At 41.8% G+C, this 18,344-nt stretch overlaps 1 protein-coding gene across 1 annotated transcript; it reads left to right on the top strand.

Annotated features, from left to right (window-relative positions):
• Window positions 1-772: 772 nt before the first annotated feature.
• On the top strand, window positions 773-17,456 carry NQO1 (NAD(P)H quinone dehydrogenase 1). Its single transcript, XM_075189109.1, has 6 exons — window positions 773-960; window positions 12,498-12,662; window positions 13,939-14,069; window positions 15,103-15,216; window positions 15,781-15,882; window positions 17,090-17,456. The coding sequence occupies exons 1-6, from the start codon at window positions 954-956 to the stop codon at window positions 17,402-17,404; spliced, it is 834 nt and encodes a 277-aa protein (XP_075045210.1). The 5' UTR covers window positions 773-953; the 3' UTR covers window positions 17,405-17,456.
• Window positions 17,457-18,344: the final 888 nt, after the last annotated feature.

The following is an 18,344-nucleotide window of genomic DNA, read 5'->3' as shown; positions in this document are numbered from 1 at the left end:
TAATATAGGGATAACCACAGTATAAAGACAGGATAGGAGCAGTGTGGGGTAATATAGGGATAATCACAGTATAAAGACAGGATAGGAGCAGTGTGGGGTAATATAGGGATAATCACAGTATAAAGACGGGATAGGAGCAGTGTGAGGTAATATAGGGATAACCACAGTATAAAGACAGGATAGGAGCAGTGTGGGGTAATATAGGGATAATCACAGTATAAAGACGGGATAGGAGCAGTGTGAGGTAATATAGGGATAACCACAGTATAAAGACAGGATAGGAGCAGTGTGGGGTAATATAGGGATAATCACAGTATAAAGACGGGATAGGAGCAGTGTGGGGTAATATAGGGATAATCACAGTATAAAGACAGGATAGGAGCAGTGTGGGGTAATATAGGGATAATCACAGTATAAAGACGGGATAGGAGCAGTGTGAGGTAATATAGGGATAACCACAGTATAAAGACAGGATAGGAGCAGTGTGGGGTAATATAGGGATAATCACAGTATAAAGACGGGATAGGAGCAGTGTGAGGTAATATAGGGATAACCACAGTATAAAGACAGGATAGGAGCAGTGTGGGGTAATATAGGGATAATCACAGTATAAAGACGGGATAGGAGCAGTGTGGGGTAATATAGGGATAACCACAGTATAAAGACGGGATAGGAGCAGTGTGAGGTAATATAGGGATAACCACAGTATAAAAGCGGGATAGGAGCAGTGTGGGGGTAATATAGGGATAATCACATGTATAAAGGCGGGACAGGAGCAGTGTGAGGTAATATAGGGATAACCACAGTATAAAAGCGGGATAGGAGCAGTGAGCAGGCACTCCGAAGGTCTCTAGCCCCCACTACCTCTCTCCTCCCCGGACCTCCTCTATGTAAGGACCCCGCCCGGCCGCCTCCTCCCAGTAACATTATCCTCTGACAGCGGAGACTGCGACATGTCGGGTGAGTCTGAGCACTGACTGGGGAGACTTTGTAGCTGCAGTTTAGGAGGAAAGGTCATTATAGGAACAGATCTGTTTATGTAGCAGTATAATGTTCTAATATATAATTTATAAATATTTATTGCAGGCCTTGCACACACATACACATATACAGATACACTACACATATATCCATCTTACAGGACTTGGGTTAGACCTATATCACTACACTTCCATATAATTACCAGCACATGTAGTCAGCCTGTTCTTACATATTGCTGCTGTTATAAACCGTCTGATCACAAGTAACAAACTCTCCCCATTCGGAGACCGGACACATTGAGGTAACAAGGTCACATTAAACTACACGTTTCCTGTATTTCCACGGGTCATACAGAGGGGTATTCTGCCCGCAGATAGGTGCACAGCTCAGCTGTCCATATAGATAGATATACATATATAATAACTGTATTGCTGTGAAGTAAACACCACTCCCTGGTCTCAGTGTAAAGTAATAATTGTAGAGGTTCATCTAATACAGAGTTCCTTAAACTCAGTCCTCAGGACCCCTAACAGTGCAGGTTGACCATATCTCCTTCCTGGTGCACAGGTGTAATCATTACTGACTGATACATTGTAACAGATCCACAGGTGTAATCATTACTGACTGATACATTGTAATAGATCCACAGGTGGTGTAATTATATCACTGTCACCTGGAAACCTGCACTGTTAGGGCTCACTAAGGACTGGGTTTGAGAAACACTAGTGATGTATAAACATAATGTAACACATACAGGGGTGTGGGTAAGAGCGGGTCCACGCTAAATTCACGCATAGTCGGCTTTTTCTGTAATTTAATATGGGTCCAGCTTTTTATGTGGATATGGGTGATTCAGTGTGACCCAGTAAGATCTGTGTGTGTGAGTTTAGTGTGGATGTGACTTTTGTATATATTTAGTATGGATCCTGCTTTTACCGTCTTCCCACTTACAGTGGCAATAAAATGTTAAACAAGGGTTTGTACGTGTCCCTACAGTACAGGGGAGGGGGCTGGCAAATTGCAGCCTGGGGAGACAAGACTGGACTCTGCAGCCTATTTTAAAGGGACAAAAATGCAGGTGGCCTAGTGACCCAGCCAAAGGATGCACACTATGGGACTGGTCTGGGGGGGGAAGGGCAGCAGAGATGCCGCCTAGCCTACCCCTGCTACAGTAACATTTAATGCATACTTTGTGATTACTTACTGTAATTTCTGATATACTGATATTTCTGTTTAAGCCCTGTGAGCTGTTTATTCTTGTTCTCTTTAATGACACAAAATTGCTGTCTAGATCAAACTGCATCCAATGCAGTGACCACAGCAGAACTACGGCATATAGGAAGCGTGTACAGTATTCTTAACCCTGGACAGTGTAAATGAACAACTTCAATATAAATCCACAGCTGAAAACACATTAGAGAGTCTGAAAGATAAAGCTGTGTTATTTAGTAAAAGTTGCAGAAGGGTCTAAGCAAGCCATTAAATCAGTGGTTCCCAAACTTTTGCAGTTCGCGGCACCCTTAGAGTCTCCATAATTGTTTCAAGGCACCCCTCCAAAATAATTACTGAGCAGTCCTGTTTTATAAGTGGTTGGGTCAAAATAACGTAATAAGTGTTTAGGTCAGGACAGAAATACTTGGTTGTTTGCAAAAATAATACACATTAATCCGAGGGAAAATAATATTTTTATATATTTTTTTTCAATTATATTTCTGTCAAAGAATAATTTACAGCTCTTAAGAGGAATAAGGTCAAACAAAATAAAACATGTACAAAAATCATCACTCTGTGCGCCCTCCTCCGTTCACACTCTGTGCGCCCTCCTCCGTTCACACTCTGTGCGCCCTCCTCCGTTCACACTCTGTGCGCCCTCCTCCGTTCACACTCTGTGCGCCCTCCTCCGTTCACACTCTGTGCGCCCTCCTCCGTTCACACTCTGTGCGCCCTCCTCCGTTCACACTCTGTGCGCCCTCCTCCGTTCACACTCTGTGCGCCCTCCTCCGTTCACACTCTGTGCGCCCTCCTTCATTTTTTTTGTCTGTCCCTCCATTGCTGTTTCCTATCACCATTTCCCCTCCCCTTTCTTTACTTACCATACTTGACCTTCTTTCTTCTATTTCTTCTGTCTTCTTACCAATTCAGCGGCGCCTGGGACCCAGCATCTTCCTCTCTCCTGCCGCTTCTCCCTGAATATGTTGGGCGTAATGACGTCACGCCCGACATTCAGTGAGAAGCGAGGAGGATACCGGGTCCTGGTCGCTGCCAGATTGGTAAATTTTTTTTTTTTTTTTTTTTTTTTTTTTTTTCTTTTTGGCTGCCGCACCCCTAGGAGTTGCGGCGCACACTTTGGGAACCGCTGCATTAAATGAGTGTTGCCATCCTTGCCCCTATCTCCATTCTAAGATGTACACTGATTAAAAGTTGGAAGGGCATTGTTGGTAAACCTCATTATATTGCTCATAACACTGTATAATTTCCCCACACATTGTGGTTTATGAATTAAGGCAAATATGGAATATATATATATATATATATATATAAAATATGCAAAGAGCCGCGCATTTCCAGTCTTTCCTCCATATTTGGTCGCTTTGGATTGCAGTTCCCTGGAGGTGGGGCTTGCCTTGGGGAGGAGTCAGCGCACCTGTGTTGTTGCACCGCACTCTCCCCTCCTCTGTGCGCTAACGACGTCTCCTCTGTTATATGTAATGGCTAAACACTACATATAGCGCATGTAGCTAAACACTACGTATGGGGAAGCTCTGCTCCAAATAATGGAACACATGGAATCAAATTATGCAAGTCCTTAGAGCCCATCATGTATATATGGGTACACTAAATTCACTTGAGAATAGCAGAGTTAACTGTATGTTTGTTTTGTATCTGTTCACGCCCCTGGTGCACATGATTATAATATAAATGCTCCGAGGGTGTGGACACGATCCCCTGTCAATACTGCATTCCTCTATGATTGGGGCTGCCTCGCGGCCTGGAGTCTTTTCGATATTTCAGTGAGATTTATTGATTTTAAATATTGTCAAAGTAGACGTAGAGAGGAGAAAATGGGGGCGAGGTGGGAGGAAGGGCGCCATAAAAATCACATTAGTTTATCTGGTACAATGAGCGGCTACAAGATATCGTCTACCTGATATCATATCCAGTAATGAGATTTGTAAGGAAGGTAGGTCACGTATATTAGTGTTTCAATCCTCTGCTGTCCTGCCCTAGATTTCCCAGCAAGTGGTCCTAGCAGAAGAGCTTGGGGGGCCGGAGAGTCTCCGTTTTATACGAAAATAGCCCAATATGTGATTTTTATTTTTTCTTGGGGAAACCGTTTTCTAGTGATGAGAAGAACATGGACCAACTTCCTACTTGGGTCGTAATAGGATTTGTGGAGAGGTGTCAGAAAGGGGTCCAGGGGGATCTAGGTGACCATTAGGCCACAAATAAATTGAAATGTTTTCCACAATTGAGAGATAAGGGCGATACGAGAATATATGAGCTAACCCAGTTTCATTTCCACAGTTTATCTAACAAAAGGTGGGTGAGGATGGAAGCATTCTGTGACGTTTGAGTGGGTCAAGGAACCATCTGTGTAATTATTTATACAGAGTCTCTACATGGTTAGAGCAGCCAGACAGGCTCTTATGAGGAGTCAGAGATCACTTAGAGAATTTAAAGGACACGGCTTATATAAGATACTCTACTCCGGTAGGGATTTGGTTAATTACAGCTACTAATATATTGTCTGCACACAGAAGTCTTATGGGACTGACTCTGTACAACTGGAGCAGAAGATTTAATCTTGTTACCTCCACTAGTGGCGAGTGCAAATACTGAAGGAGAAAGTGGGTACCCCCAGCGAGTTCCATTGGAGATGGGGAATCTGAGATATAAAGCCCACGTTGGATACCCTGGCCTAAGTATAGCTATAGTAGAAAGCAGAGATCGAGGCCGCTAGGATGTAACCTGAGGACGCAGACATAAGTAAGGTCGCTTTCATGTAGGCTCGGTGGTGTCTATCGCAGGTCTTATAGATAAATATAAAACGCATCCCTACAAGAGGCAGCCTGCAGTAACATTCATAGGGATAGAGCTTTCAATCAAATGGGGAGAGGCAATAATATGATACAGGAGAGAAGTCTGACGTAGAGAGATTTAGTGCTAGATTTACTAAGCTGCGGGTTTGACAAAGTGGGGATGTTGCCTATAGCAACCAAAACATTCTAGCTGTCATTTTGTAGAAGGTACTAAATAAATGATAACTAGAATCTGATTGGTTGCTATAGGCAACATCCCCACCTTTTCAAACCCGCAGCTTAGTAAATCTAGCCCTTAGTGTTAATGTTTTGTAGAGTATTGTAGTTTGACTGGTTTCTTGTCTGTGTGTATACTGATATAATTGTCCTGCTAGACCAGTTGACTCCAGTATAACTTGTAATCCTACTTAATATCATCCTGCACATTGTAGGGTGAGCTTTGCAGGTTCAAAGAAACACACAAGCTAATATATACCTACACATTCATAGTTAATAGGTGAGAGCGGTATCTGCTGTTCACTATCCATACAGAGTCCCTGCATAATCCTCTGCAAGACTGCACGTTTTAAAACCACATATTCATTCTCTTCAGCACCTTTCTGACAGCCAAGATGGGTCAAACAGTGTGCGGTTTCATCTATCTCACCTATCAGAACCAGGTCTCAAAAAACAAACCAGAAAATCTTTTGTTTTGCGGTCATACACTTTTGCAGAACGCAGCTTAATAAATCACTTTATTTTTCGATTGCGACTTCACACCACGCAGTGTTTGAACATACTATGTAATGTGTGGTTTGGCAGTTAGGACGACTCACTGTTTGCAACCTGCAATAAAACCACCAATCGGCACTCAAAGGCAATTTACCCCGTGGGTTTATTTAGGTCAAGGGATGCATCTAGATTACTGGTCATTCTTTATAATGAGGAGAAGGGGGTTGAGTGTATTAACCCAGATAAAGGCTATGTTTATTGTTCTCTTCTAAAACCATAATCGCCCAATTCCCTATGTCATGCAGCGATCCTCAATCACACCCCTCAATAGTGAGGCTAGAACACTAACTCATGTGCCCCAACTGGTCCTGTCTTGCCTAGATTGGCACTATTAGTGTGTATTGTATGTACCCATAGTATGACATAGCCGTTGGATTTCATTGGTCTAGTTAAACAGTGGACCTGGTCACATGATCATATTGTCTTTGCTGTATTTTATTCAGACTTCTATTGACAAAACACAGAACCTAAATAAATAAATAAAGGTACAAGTGTGTCCTTCACCATGTAGTGTAACATTGTGTTGCTGCATTGCATTTCTTGTCTGTTCTTTATGAAAACGGCACCAAAAAAACGACATGTTTGTGCCTTTGTTAGAATATAACCTCTTAGAGCCTTATTTACTTGCTCAAAATGGTGCAAAATATGTACTAAGAGCCCAGATACTTATGTCAAGCACTGGATAGTATATCTGTCAACATTTGAAATTAATTTCCTAGGACATTTTTATGCTGAGCAGGTGCAATTAAGCATGTTATGTGCAGTATTGTCTAGGTTTGTCTTGGTTGACAAAGAAATAGGGGGGGCCCTACTGAAATTAGGGGGAGCCCCCTGCCCAGATGCCTTGTCCTTCCCACTTGATGCTGTGAAATTGGGGACAGTTGCCAACTACGGATTAGACCTGAAAAATTAATGTCTAGTTACGGTTTTAGAGGAGAGTTTTACCTATGAGCATAGTTAGTGAATTACCCTCTAAGTCAACTATTTTACACACAGATTTGTAGATATTGAGAAGCTACAGCTCGCTACCATGTTAGATGGTTAGCTCCCCTTCCCGTTTTTCCTTTTGATGATGAACCCGGAATATTAAAATCTTATTTTTTCCCCAGCATCTTCTGTTCATTTCCCATGTGCGTTTTTATTTGTTCCATACATTGTCTATGCAGTAGCTTTAAGGTGGGATATTGTACCACTGGCTCATTGTACAAGATTTGAGTTAAGGAGAACAGACTCGTTTGTATTACTGAGCTGTCAACATTTAATTTCCGTACCTTGTGTGATGTGGTCTAGTTCAGTAATGGGCAGCTTTATATGTTTCGGGGGCCCCACAGTGAGGCCCTCTAACCTTCAAAGGGCCGCACATCACCCTTAATTTCAGTAATAAGTTAAAACAATACATTTAATCAAAGTAAAAGACCTCTATCTGTAATAACATCAGCAGGCATTGTAAACAAGCGTTACAAGTTCTAAAAAAACAAATCTGACAATAAAGTGGGTAGGAGCTGGGGGCCCCAGTTGAGGGCTCAGAGGGGCCAGGGGCTGCCTGTTGTCCATCACTGGTCTAGATAGAGCTGTGAGGAGTACAACACCCAACATGGTATGTTTACTGAGCTGTGTTATAATGTCCTGTATCTGCATAGGCAGTGCTTCTATTGCAGTGTTGGCTAACCTGTGACACTCCAGGTGTTGTGAAACTACAAGTCCCAGCATGCTTTGCCAATTTATAGCAGCTTATTGCTGGAAGGGAATGGTGGGACTTGTAGTTTCACAACACCTGGAGTGTCGCAGGTTAGCCAACACTGTTCATTGAATAGATGCTAAGGATCTCAGATGGTGTCGTTGTCACCTCTCTGTCACATGTTTGTGCTCACAAGGGGACACATGATGATTGGTACATGTGAGAGACATCTGACTCTTCTCTGGCGGTAACAATGACCGTGGCTGTGACACAGTCCCAGTCTCTGGATATGCCCATGTTTTCCAGTACCAGCTGCCTAGTATATTTACTATTAATAACCTAATTCAATTCTCACTCCCTCTTTTACATTCTTATAAGGTCTATAAGTGGTGCATTTAAAATGCAAAATAATAAAAATAAAAAAAATTAAGAAAAATAAATAAATCACATTATAACCAAGTTCAGCAAGTACATTATGCTGGGATTGTGGTGCACTAAGATCCACCTACACAGTATTGTGCTGGACTTGCTTAGCTGCAGCTCCCCATCAGCAAAACCTCTCGGGACATTATTTAAAAATGTTGATAACTTTGTTATTACAATGTGGCCACTCGGGAGACTGACTCAACCTCTCGTAGGTTTCAGAAATCAACTGTAAGTTGTGCAACTTTGCTGAACAAACAAAGGTGCTTCCAGGTGTGAGGTATACCGGGTTAGAGCGTACTACTTATAAATGACAAGCTGGTATATACAGCACTTGGGGCTTCGTGCTGCAGCTGGACAGTGGTGCATCTAGAAGTACTTGTGGGGGGGCTGCTTTATGACATCCGGGGGTCCCCAGTCCCTCTTGCAAAGAGGAATGCTGCAGCTGTGCCCCAAAAGTAGGATGGTGGCAGCATTTTCTTGAGAAAAGACCTTTCCAGTGATATAAAATGCTCTGTGTGAGTTCAGCCGTGATGTAAGCCCCTAACAAGGTGCCCCGTAGCTTAACCCTCATATCTGGCTCCACCAGAGACTAGGCTTTGCATATGCATATATATATATATATATATATATATATATATATATATATATATATATATATATATATATATATATATATATATATATATATATATATATATCTATCACCACCAGGAAACTGCATTTTGGGGGGTAAAACATTGATCTCCTGCAGGTGTCTATGGGAGCCAACCATACTACATGTTTCAGAAATTTGCCGTTTACAAAACAGTTGGTGGACTTTTTCTTCTTTTTTTTTTTTTTTTTTTTTACCATGTCCCCTTCAGCTGTCTAATAATCCTCAAGACATTCCAGAGAAGGATTATTAGATGATCCTCTTATGCTTCATGAATTACTTACATTTTTTGGGAATATTTGAACAAATCCGAAGATATTTTGAGATGCTTGAGGTCGGATGAATATGTACTTAGACAACTCTCTTACCATAAAATTATTTTGATGTCTGCAGTCAGGCTTAACTTATAATTTTCTGCAGTGCATTTGTGTCAGGAATACTTTGTAGACTTGACTTGTGTATATATAAATATAATATAATCTGGTCCTTGTTAATTATGCAAGTGCCAATGTAACTATCAGGGAAACCTGATAGTTACAGTCTCCAGAATAGGCTCCTTTGTTCTACAACCTTCCCGTTACACTGGATAGGGGGTATGGACACATACGTATATTTAAACAACTAAGGCTGATGAACTTCTTGAAGAGCCTGTGTTCTGTGATATGCAGTCATTGTATACCTTCCACATGTATGCCTTCCCCATAGTAGATGATTTGTGAATCATGCTGTTAGAGCCCCATATACTGTACATGCATATGCAGCAGGGGCAAACGCAGGATTGTTAGAGGGGGGTTTCCACACCACGCCGCCAGTGGGCGTGACCAGCATGCATGGGGACGCTATAATATTACAGTGCTTGGCTGCTCTCCAACTCTTCCTATCCCCATCATATACATGGGCAATGTTGCCTGCACTACTGTTAGGTGAACGCAGATCTCCCTTTTCGAGCTCAGTCGTGTGAAGGGAGACATACCTTCCAATTGTCCCTACAATCAGGACAAAGCCCTGACTGAGTGCGTCAGGACAGTTGGCAGACTGTCTTCTTGCTGCTTTCACTACTTGTTGCTGCTGCTTATGTCCAAAGCTCAATTGCTGCTTGTCTGGATCCTGGAAGGTTGGATCCCTGTTTGGGAAAAAGGACAGGTACATGATAAAGAAATCCCAGCAATGAGTGAACACAGTAGGCCTCTCTCCCCCAAAGGAGCCAGATTTATTTAATCGAAAGCACCCACGTTTAATAAATTAGACCTCCCAGCAACCAACCGGGACAGTAAATTAATGTCCTTCACCTTTATAAAAAATAAATAAATCCATTTTCCTCCCAAATAACCCAACATTAAAGTAATAGGTTTATTTATTAAATGTAAATACTACTTCCTCCCAAACATTAAAAATTAGCATTCACTTTTAAGAAATAACTTTCTCCCCAAACTCAGCCAAACATTCAATTAATAGCATCCAAACCACCCCAGCATTAAATGAATAGTCCCATTGTCCCACCCTTAATAGATCCGCCATAACCTCACTATTAAATTAAATATCCCCAAAATATATATACCACAACAGAGTTGTTTTGGTTGGGTGATGGAAAAATAACATCATGGCACCAGGCCACTAAAGAATTGGGTATCCAACCAGGAATAATCCTAACCATAAACAATAATTGCTAATAACATATAATACAGAGGGAAGAGGGGGAATGAAAACCACCGTGGGGGGACATTTTAATGAATAGTATAAAGAATACTCTCATTTCACAGCCTCCTTGTAAGTCACAGCTGACCAAGTAGAATATGTTTAAAACAGGTAAGAGGCAGACCTAGGCAACCCGCCCCACAGAACCAGTATTGAGGTGCAGGTACATCTCAGTAATAATCAGTTAGCAAGGTCTAAAATCGCAGACTCAGGAGAGTCTAACCGACTATGAAATTAATATTTCATACCCCATCCACTTACGTTAAAACCCCCCCCCCCCCCCCCCCCTCTCTCCAACACGTATATTAAAAGCCTCCAAGCCTATGTGTACAAAGGGACTATTGTACTTATACATGGCTGTGAACAGTGCAGACAGAAATGATCTGCACACACGCTTTAAGGTGGTTGGTCCTGAGGGTAGAGTGCCCCAGGCTGGGAGGGGGGTTTTCAGGCACTAGAAACCCCCCTTGGGTTTGTCTATGTACAGAGTCTGGTTTAAAATTACTGGAGTTTAAATTTTCTGTGAATATTAATGGCTTCTCCCACAGTTTCCATGACCTGAAAAAGTGGCTTTGCCGTGGCAAGGGCAGACTGCAAATCCTGTAGGCATAAAGTTCGAATGGTACTCTGCCTTGGGGCTCATTTTACCATTTAGGCAAGCTGGACACATCCCCCCGGGCAGCACCGATCAGGGGGCAGCCAAGAAATCATAAAACGTTCATTTAATTTCCTTCGTTAAAGGAACTTGTCAGAATTGAAGGCATTTGAAATAATTCTAGGCCACAAACCTAGCACACTGGCTGATCCTGCTGGAGTGATGCATTTCAATGTGATTGTCCTTGGAAGCCACACAGGCATTGATACTGAGCCAATTTAAAGTGTGTGCTTAAAGGTCCATATCCATTTGTGCCGTTTTCACATGTACAATGCATGAAACTTGATAACTTTATTTCCATTCACAATCAATTTGCCGGTACAATGTTGATTGTATTTACTGCATGAAGCCTGTTCAAAGTACATAGTAAACATGTATAATTCCTTCTTTCAATAGCTGCCTGTGTTTTGGTACATTGCAGAAATCTACTAGGTGGGTTTATCTGGCTGTGGTAATGGGGTGGGGGGGGGGGGGTTTGTACACTAAAGCTTATTATAATAAGAGAAGGCGTTGCCCATAGCAACCAATCAGATTCTAGCTGTCATTTATCACATACATTCTAGAACTTGATAGCTAAAATCTGATTGATTGGAGGTTGTTTTATCCATAGCAACCACTTATCCTTTTCAGGAGTTTTTCTACCCTTCTGTGTATTTGGCGGAGACCTCCAAAAGTAGACCCCATCTCTGACAGTCAGACATCCCAAAAACAGATTCTGAGAACTTATTTGGGGTTCTGACTCATTGATTGTGCACCTCCGTTTTAGAACCTGCACATTTTCAAACATCTTCTACGTGGAAGCGTCTGACATGTACTATAGATCTGTGAATGTTACGTTGTTCTTATGTTCAAATGCTCTGACGTGTTCATTCATACCCTACCTCGTATGCCGAAGATACGTAAAATATTATCCGACACAGAATTTAATTTATATATAGTCACAAAACTGCTCCGCATGAAGAATGCATTATATAGAGAACCGTGCCTATAGCGCCACCTACTGGCTCTTCTGATCTACAGCACTGGGATCTTGATCTTCGAGCTTTTTTTTTTTTTTTTGGTCTAGGGATAGAGGGGCCTTAACTCTTTTGAGGGGGCCCTGAACTACCGTATCTTTGGGTACAAACGCACCGATCCCAGGCTTTCACCCCAAAAAAAAAATTGGTTAGAACGCTGCATAGAAGTGAAACAGTGGTTCCCATTCACTTTTATGTGTCTCTTTGGCAGGATTGCATTCTATACCACCCATCTAATACTTACCTTATTCCTGCAAATCTGTATTCTAGCCCAGTGCTGTGACGCTCCCCAGGTAAGGAGGTTATTAACGTTTGTTTTTGGCTTCAGAATTGACTTATTGTTTTAATGGAGGTGGTAGCTCGTATTGGAATCATCTAGCCGTGTAAAAGAAATTGCATCCCATAGCTTGTAAGCTTGCGAGCAGCGGCCTTCTCACCTCTTCGTCTGTTTTACCCAGTTTGTTTAATAGGTTACTGTGTTTGTCCCCAATTGTAAAGCGCTACGGAATATGTTGGCGCTATATAAATGATGATGATGTGTACAAGTTATATGTAATCCTTATCTTCTGCTGTTTGTCTTCAGTTAAACGAGCTCTTGTGGTGCTGGCTCATCAGGAGCGGACGTCCTTTAATTACGCCATGAAGGAGGCAGCCGTAGACGCGCTACAACGGAAGGGCTGGGAAGTCTCCGTGTCAGACCTCTACGCCATGAAGTTCAACCCTCTGGTGTCGCGGGACGATATTACAGGTACCCAAACTGTGATGAATGAGGAAGTGACAATAGACCTGTACTATAGATGAGGTATCTTTAACCAATAGGAAATATAAAGCTTATCCTTTGATTGTGTTGGTTATAGGAGAATGTCCCGCGCTCACTGACACACGTAATAGTCCAACATAAATGTTGCAGCAACCAATCAGATTCTAGCTGTCATTTATTTAGTGCATTCTGCAAAATGACAGCTACAATCTGATTGGCTGCTATAGGCAACATCTCCACTTTTTCAAACCCGCAGTTTAGTAAATATAACCCCCAAGTCTAGGGCTCCTTTTTGTCCTTCAATGCACCTGTCCCCAGACAGACGCTGTATTCCCCCTCTTGGATTTACCCTCAAACAGTTGTTATGCTCCATTTCTTGACAACATCAGGAACAGACAGCTCCCAGTGCCTCTCCCCTTGTAAGTGCTGATCCCACCCTCTCATCCTGTGCAGGATAACTGCGGGCTTAGCAGTCTGTCGCCCCCACTGGCATGGACCAGTGCCTCCCTCTCACTATAAAAATTGGCATAGAGGACAGGAGAGGGAGGGTTCAGCTGTGGTAATGTCTAAGCAGTGGGAGGGGCATCGACAACCAACTTTGTTTGAAGTAGGTAAGATGCTGCAGGGTGGAACAGATGCTGGCTGGAATCCTATGGCAGACACTGATAGCTAAATATGTAATTGCAGGATGAATAAGAACAAAAATGTCAAACAAGTTGCGATCTAAGGGTGACACTAATGACAGATCTGACTGGACAAGTCTCCTGTGTTTGGTTCCCCTGTACCTAAATGGTCTTATGTAACTTGTCAACTTCACAAACACAATAAACCTCCTTGGTGAATGTGTCTAACATTATGCTACTACCTCTTTTTAAGACCACGTCAAAATGTACGATCAAGTTGGGTGGTAAAGTATACAAAACTATAAAACAAACCCCCTTTTTTTGTTTTCTCAACTGTTTTTATAACCGCAATACTTATGCACTCATACTAGAAACAAATAATCTCATTAATCCAACTATAAACCGATCACGTTTTCAGTTTACTATTTTATTACAGTCCCAATTTCCTATTCATAATCTTTTTACCAAGAATACGATTTGTTATTTAAAAACTCTACAATGAGTAAAATTGACTCTGTCACTGAACATCGCAACATAAAAAAAAAAACCCCAGACAAACCAAAAACTAAATTGTTGCGACCAGCTGCGTGCGGCTCGCTCTAGGCCTCCTTCTCCACTGAAGCATTGATGTTCTTGTGCAGGAGAACCACAGGACTCTGAGAACTTCAAATATGGAGCAGAGTCCGCGAAGGCCTGGAAGGAAGGACGGCTCAGCAAGGACATTGTGGAGGAACAGAAGAAGCTGGACGCTGCGGACTTGGTCATATTTCAGGTGCCATCATTATATTTATATAGGTGGGAGGGGTATTTTCCTATATGAAACGTGTGATAAGCTGGAAAGAGAGTAAACTGGCTGCATTCTTTATATATAGGGGATTCTATTCTATATTTATAGGGGATAAAATGCTTAACCTCACTGGGCCCGATTCATTAAGGAAATGTAAGTAAGGCAAAACCATGCTTCATTGGAGGGGGAGGTAAATTTAAAATGTGGAGACAGATTTATATTTGGGATAGGGCATGTCCTAGATCAACTTTAAATTTCAGTGTAAAAAATAAAGCCATCAAGTATCTGTGCTACATGAAAAAAAACAGCCAGTATTTATCTTATGTGCAAATAAACTCATTTGCACCCCTTGCATTGTAACATGGTTTTGTCCAAAAAACTTGAGAAAGAAAACGTACTTAATTTTTTGCTTAACTCTCCTTAATCGGGCCCACTGACGGCTGTCAAGGCCAATGTGCAAATTGCACAACTCTACCATATAGTGTCTGTGTATATATGTGGTGTTCCTATACTCGGGAGAAATAGGCCATACAATTTGACTCTAGCCAAGTCTGTCCAGGGTCTTGCGAAGGCTGATTTCTCACGAATGCCTTCTTAGCATCCCCCCAGAAGGGTTCTGGCCGGAAGGCCCCTTAAGGTCCAATCAGACAACGCTACAGTGGTAGCCTACCTGAACCGTGGAGGGGAACTCGCAGTGCCTTGGAGATGCGGGAGACTGCACAGATCATGTCCTGGGCGGAACATTATGTATTGGTGATATCCATTCCACCAGGGTTGTTGGTGCTTCATGGGCTGCGCATCACGTTGCTATGGCCGTACAGTTGTGTATACTTTGGTGTGTCCCCTAATGGCAGAAAAAAAGGACTTTAGAGCGAGTAAAAAAAATTCTTCTAGTCTATATTGCCTCCCAAGTAAACTGACTTTTTGATGACCGAAAATAGAATGGTATAAAGTAAAGTGGATTATCCATTGTCCCTACGCAGGTATTAATCAGTACAGTTGTATTTTCTTTTGACAGTTCCCCGTGCAGTGGTTCGGGCCCCCTGCGATACTCAAGGGCTGGTTTGATCGTGTACTAACCCAGGGCTTTGCTTACAGCCTATCAGCCATGTATGACAATGGGCATTTCAAGGTGAGTCCGAAACAGATAAACACTGTTGTTGACTATATTCCATATTAGCCAATAGCGTTAGATTCCACTATACTGGGCTGTGTATTGCTGTTTAGAATGTGCCATACATGACTCAAACTGATGTATTTGCCCAATAATTAAGCATCTCTGGAAATTATTAGTTTTAGGTTACAACAATACAGTCCACCCAAAAATATTTCATTTTAAATCACACTCTCCAAATTATCAGAACAGCAGACCCCTCCCATTCAGGTAGATATTCACTGATTGGTCCGTGCTCCTAACACTTGACAAATCCTGTGTCCCCTGAGCACTGTATGTAAATTCTATTGATGGAGGGAGGTTATATGATGAACAGCATCTGGCCCTGTCATTATGATGGGGGAGATGTGTTTGGGTGACTTTTACCTTTAAAATGAGCTACCTACTTTTACAGTTTGTATTTTGTTTGTCTCTAAGTATTTCTATTTTTTTTTTTTTTTTTTTTTTTTTTAAGCAAATAGTTATTGAAAATAAACTTTATCTAGTCCTGACATGAAACCTTCCTCCTTTCTCTCTGACAAGAATAAAAAAGCAGTTCTGTCCTTTACCACCGGAGGGCTGGAATCCATGTACGGCCCAACTGGGATTAACGGTGACATCAATGTAATACTGTGGCCAATACAGGTAGAACTAATCATTACAAATGCATCTTTTGGTCTATAAATGTGCTTTATAATTAAGTGTTTTGTTCTGCAGTTTGTCCTTTACAGTGTCTTGTGATTTTAATCACTAGACAATAAAGGCTACAGTCATATTTTTTTATTTTTTTGCATTGTCTAAAATATTGCAGGAACTCCCTGATGAAATGAATATACTGTGTCACAGAAATGCATCCTGGCTCATTATAATACTCAAAAACAAAACATTGGCACCATTGTTTGATGACCAACAGTAAAGGACTAGACCAGTGTTGGCTAACCTGTGACACTCCAGGTGTTGTGAAACTACAAGCACCAGCATACCCGTCCAGCAATAAGCTGCTATATATTGGCAAAGCATGCTGGGACTTGTAGTTTCACAACATCTGGAGTGTCACAGGTTAGCCAACACTGCACTAGATAGTCAAAATCTTGCTGGTTTAAGGGCTTGTACACATGGGTGCTTTCCCTGCTTCATGTAACATTTCGCTATACCCTTGTTCTCGTACTGTATTCAACAAGAAAATTGAAATTTTTGTACTTGCGTTAAATACTTCTCTCTAAATCCAATGGGGGACGCCAGAGATTGGGTATTGTAGTTGGAGCCTTTGACAGTTTCTGCTGAAATCGAAGCTGCTTCCTGACCCTCAGTAGAGGAGTCTCTGGTCACCAATGTCCCGTCCCAGATGGAGACTTGGTGGTGATGTCTCTGCTCAGCCGCTGGCAGAGTAATACTCGCTCCTCCAGCAACAGACTAAATGAATCCCACTTTCTATACCCCATGGATGTGCCATAGACAATGTGTTATGAGAGCAATGATCTCTAATCTTTGGTATGTTGAAGTTGTTAGATATGTACCTGTCTTGCCTTAAAATACATAACACCGTATCATCTCCTGCTGTGATTCTTACTGTATTCATGTTGAACATTACCACCTCCTAGATCCTTATTTTTTTTTTCCCTTATGTAAATATTGAAGGATGAATGGATACAAATATTCAATATAGGACTTTACGTAGGTTCTAGAAGGATTTATCTTCTACAGTTATCAGTTGTATTGAGAAGATTATCACACTTTAGTGGGGGGGGGGGGTCCGATTCATGGGTGCTGGGGTCCAATCACACAGGGGCTATGTTCTACAAAGGGTTCTAGTGACAGAGTCCAGCTGACCTCCTCTGTGTTACTTCCGCAGCAAGGAACTCTGCACTTCTGTGGCTTCCAGGTACTGGAGCCCCAGATAAATTACAGCATCGCCCACACCCCTGCGGAGAAACGCTCCCTGATCCTGGAGGCGTGGCAGGCTCGTCTGGACAGGATTTGGGAAGAGCAGCCCATCAACTTTGTGCCCAACGAGGACTTTGACCTGTCCTTTGCAGGGGGGTTCGTACTGAAAAAGGAAGTTGTGGAGAAGAACGCAGACAAGAAGTATGGGCTGACTGTAGGCCAACACGTCCACAAACCTCTGCCACCCGATAACCAAGTGAAGGCTGGGGGCACCTGTCTCTGAGCACTGTATATACCCCTGTGTAGTAAATAAAGTAGACCTGACTTTCATAGTATCTTGTTGTTATGTTTTACTTTCCACACACACCAAACTAAATTATTATATTTGTTTCTCAAATTCCTAGAACGAGGAATTAGATTTATCAAACCTTCTAAAAAATGAAAAGTGGAGGTGTTGCCATAGCAACAAGTCAGGTTCTAACCATCATTTCTCTAGCATATTGTTTCTTAAACCCAGTCCTAACGGTGCATGTTTTCCGTGTCTCCTTGCTGGACCACATACATTTATTACTGACTGGCACAATGTAACAGGTGGTCCTAATTATTTCACTTGTTATCTGGACAACCTGCTCTGTTAGAGAGGTCCTGAGGACTGGGGAAACATTGTACTAGATAGATGACTGCTAGAACCAGATTGGGTGCTATAGCAACACCTCCACTTTTCCTTTTGAGGTTTGATAAATCTAACATCCGGAAGATATAGTCCTAGGGATAAACTATTGTCAATCTTGCAAATAACGTAACATTTTGCTTTTACTTAAGGGACACATCACAAAATTTGATTTTTATATATTTTATAATTTGTTAAATATAAAAACAGGTACTAATGGTATAAAAATAAGACTGGATCTTACCAGGCAACTTGAATAGCAGTTAGGTGTCACTAATGTTCTGTCTTTCTCCATTCACTCATAGCTGTATAGATGCTACCCAGTCAATAGATAACACTTAAGTTTATATTAGCAACTTGCTCTCTGCTCACATCATGTGCCTGTGGTTGCCATAGAAGCCCAAAAATTATTAAAGTAACCTGAAGAATTAAGACAAGGGAAAGTAGTAAATACCAACATTTCAATTATAACCTACCACAGTGATTTATTTAAAAAAACAAAAAAAACAAACACTTTTCCTTTTCCCCCATGGGATTCACTGTAACTTAGATT

Source organism: Mixophyes fleayi, chromosome 10, assembly GCF_038048845.1.
Source record: "Mixophyes fleayi isolate aMixFle1 chromosome 10, aMixFle1.hap1, whole genome shotgun sequence".
NCBI lineage: Eukaryota > Metazoa > Chordata > Amphibia > Anura > Limnodynastidae > Mixophyes > Mixophyes fleayi.
This window is presented reverse-complemented; position numbering and strand designations above follow the sequence as displayed.

Bases quoted from the DNA above. Each gene is read 5' to 3' on its own strand.
- NQO1 (XM_075189109.1), top strand. The intron at 12,663-13,938 runs GTACCCAAACTG...GTTCTTGTGCAG, and splicing joins GTCGCGGGACGATATTACAG to GAGAACCACAGGACTCTGAG. The intron at 15,217-15,780 runs GTGAGTCCGAAA...CTCTCTGACAAG, and splicing joins ATGACAATGGGCATTTCAAG to AATAAAAAAGCAGTTCTGTC.